This window comes from Hyaena hyaena, unplaced genomic scaffold, assembly GCF_003009895.1.
Source record: "Hyaena hyaena isolate Hyena2069 unplaced genomic scaffold, ASM300989v1 scaffold_1052, whole genome shotgun sequence".
NCBI lineage: Eukaryota > Metazoa > Chordata > Mammalia > Carnivora > Hyaenidae > Hyaena > Hyaena hyaena.
Genome location: NW_024081678.1, coordinates 502,307 through 505,829, shown reverse-complemented (window position 1 = coordinate 505,829; position 3,523 = coordinate 502,307). Strand labels below are relative to the sequence as shown.

The 3,523-nt window shown below is 37.6% G+C and overlaps 1 protein-coding gene across 4 annotated transcripts in view; it reads left to right on the top strand.

The window, feature by feature from the left end:
* Positions 1–3,523, top strand: part of CENPC (centromere protein C) — a 96,414-nt gene that overhangs the window by 74,100 nt on the left and 18,791 nt on the right. For all 4 annotated transcript variants that reach the window (XM_039222045.1, XM_039222044.1, XM_039222043.1 and 1 more), the window contains one exon: positions 1,336–1,440. In XM_039222045.1, the coding sequence (XP_039077976.1) occupies positions 1,336–1,440 (105 nt within the window). The remainder of the gene's footprint in view (positions 1–1,335; positions 1,441–3,523) is intronic.

Here is a 3,523-nt window from a genome sequence, read left to right as displayed (position 1 = left end):
TTTTTTTTTTTTTTTTTTTTTTTTTGGTGAGGTTTATCTTGCTCTTTCGTTTGCAACATATTTCTCTGTCTCTTTATTTTGTGTAATGTTCTGTTTGTTTCTGTGAATTAGAGAGAACAGCTACCTCTCTTGTTCTTGAAGAAGTGGACTTGTATAGGAATATCACCTGCATAGAATGTGTGTGCTTGGCAGCTGTGGCTAGCAAGCTGGAGCCAGAGGGAGCATGGGCTGGGGGTTCTGGGGCATTTCATGTTGCGGCTGACCTGGAGGGATAGATGGACCTGAACTGTGCTTGGGCTGGGGTCACCCTGGCATGATGACTGGAGTTGGAGCAAGGGTAGGATGGAGGGGGTCCCTGGGTGCTTCATGCCAGCACTGTTTTGGTTGGATGGCTAGAGCTAGCATGCAGGGGTGGATGGTACCCTGTGGGGATGGCTGGAGTTTGGGTCCTGGGGCTGTTTGTGGCTGCCCTAGCAGAGTAGCTAGAGCACCTGAATTCTGACCCTATCTGTGTTATCAAGGTGGAAGAACGTAAGCAATGGTGCTTGCCAGCACCTCTGATCTGGAGAGCATTCTAGCAGCTCTACCACTTTTTTGGCAGATGCTGTAGGATTAGTAAATGGATTTTGTTCAGTTTTGGTCCAGTTGCTCTTTTAAAGCACTGTTTTGTTGTTTTTTTTATATTGTTTTGTTTTTGTGCCTCAGGGCAGGTGACTTTGCCTTCTTAGTGACATCCATTCCTTTTGCAAGTCACAGAATCAGGGTAGGGTTTCTGATGTTACTATGTCTTGTGTCTCCTGACTTTCTTTCTGTGTCCGTCTGTCTTTGTTGAGCAGAAGCTGTTCAGTCAGCTTTCTGTTCTTCAGAAGGAATTGCTCTACATCTAGTTGTAGGTTCGATGTGTCCATGGAAGATGTGAGTTGAGGGTCTTCCCTGTGCCGCCATCTTAGACTACTTCTAGCTTTGCCACTTTTTGTGAATATTTTTGGAAACTCATTTTCTATAAATTAAATTCTAAATTAAAGATTATTATAAAATAGTTATTGCTAAATTATCTTCAATCTGTTTACATTTCTACCTACGTGTATTTATTTCTGTGTTCCGTTAACATCATTCACTCTAGTGTTAAGTTTTTTAATCTTTGCCAATCTGGTAGTTTATTGTTAAATTGGCATTTCTTTTATTACTCGCATAAATATATTGTAAAATTTTGTTTTTCTACTGTTTTGTCTGGAAGCATTAGTGTTCTAGGGGCTAATATCAATTTTTCCACATCAGAGTACCATCCAACTAAACATTTATGTGTATACATTTTTGTCTAATATTTTTTTACAGTATTGCCTTCCAACACACCAAATGTTCGCAGGACCAAGAGAATACGATTGAAACCTTTGGAATATTGGCGAGGAGAGCGAATAGATTATCATGGAAGGCCATCAGGTAAATTCCAACTTACACTTTAATATCTGACAATAAAAAATAGTGAGGGTTGCCACAGTTTATACATATTACATGCCAAGTACTATCTTAATATTTAAACAAATTACCTCATTTTATCATCATCCTTTAAAAATGAGTCAAGAATAGATTCAAGTACAGATTTGTCTGATTATTATAGAGATGCTTATTTTTTTCTCTCGTGGGTAGCAGTTTGAGGTGAGTATGTGGCTTTTATAGAGTGTTATTGTTCCATACTATTAAACAAGGTTATTTAATTGCATAAAATAAGTCACTAGATCAAGAACATAAGAAAATTATGACTGGCAGAGATTAAGTATTCCCCTTTACTGTTATCATCCCGCTTTCTCATCATATTTCTTTATAGAAATGTAGAGAGTGGGCAATAAAGTACAGTGAATGTTCTCCAAAAGCTATTTCCTTTCTGTGATGGGTATATGTAAGTCAATGAACTAAGCTCATGTGTGGATTATTATAAATATTTCATTGCTGGTCTTTGTGTTGTTTTTTATTTATTTATTTGCTTGTTTATTTTACATATAATTTATTGTCAAATTGGCTAACATATAGTGTGTACAGTGTGCTTTTGGTTTTTTGGGATAGATTCCTATGGTTCATTGCTTACATACAACACCCAGTGTTCTTCTCAACAAGCACTCTCCTCAATGCCCATCACCTATTTTCTCCCTGCACCCCCAGTCAACCCTCAGTTCGTTTTCTGTATTAAGAATCTCCTATGGTTTGCCTCCCTCAGTCCCTGTTTATAACTGTGTTTTTCCCCTTCCCTTCACCCTTGGTCTTGTTTTGTTTCTCAAGTTCCACATATGAGTGAAAACATATGATATCTGTCTTTCTCTAATTGACTTATTTTAATTAACATAATACCCTCCTGTTACATCCATGTTGCTGCAAACGGCAGGATTTCATTCTTTCTCATTGCCATGTAGTATTCCATTGTATATATAAACCACATCTTTATCCATTCATCAGTTGATGGACATTTAGGCTCTTTCTATAATTTGTGTATTGTTGAAAGTAAGTATGCTATAAACATTGGGGTACATGTGCTCCAATGAATCAGCACTCCTGTATCCTTTGGCTAAAATACTAGTAGTGCTATTTCTGGGTCGTAGGGGAATTTTATTTTTAATTTTTTTAGGAACCTCTACATTGTTTTCCAGAGTGGCCGCAACAGTTTGCATTCCCACGAACAGTGCAAAAGGGTTTCCATTTCTCCATATCCTTGCCAGCATCTGTCATTTACTGAGTTGTTCATTTTAGCCATTCTGACCGGTATGAGGTGCTATCTCTGTGTGGTTTTGATTTGTATTTCCCTGATGATGAGTGACATTCAGCATCTTTTCATGAGTCTGTTGGCCATCTGGATGTCTTCTTTGTAAAAGTGTCTATTCACGTCTTCTACCCATTTCTTCACTGGATTATTTGATTGTCGGGTGTTGAATTTGGTCAGTTCTTTATAGATTTTGGATACTAACCTTTTATCCGATATGTCATTTGCAAATATCTTTTCCTATTCCATCAGTTGCCTTTTAGTTTTGTTGATTGTTTCCTTTGCAGTTCAGAAACTTTTCATCTTGATGAGGTCCCCATAGTTCATTTTTGCTTTTAATTCCCTTGTCTTTGGAGATGTGTCAAATAAGAAATTGCGCAGTTGAGGTCAAGGAGGTTGTTTCCTCAAATGAAAATGAAAACACAACAATTCAAAATCTATGGGATGCGGCCAAGGCAGTCCTAAGAGGAAAGTACATTGCTCTCCAGGCATATTTCAAGAGATTAGAAAAAGCACAAGTCCAAAATCTAACAGCTCACCTAAAGGAGCTAGAGGCAGAGCAACAAGAACGCCCTAAACCCAGTAGAAGAAGAGAAATAGTAAAAATTAGAGCAGAAATAAACAACATAGAGAGCAAAGAAACCATTGAACAGATCAATGAAACCAAGAGTTGGTTTTTTGAAAAAGTAAACAAAATTGACAAACCTCTAGCCAGGCTTATCAAAAAGAAAAGAGAGAGCACCCAAATAGACAAAATTATGAATGAAAATGGAC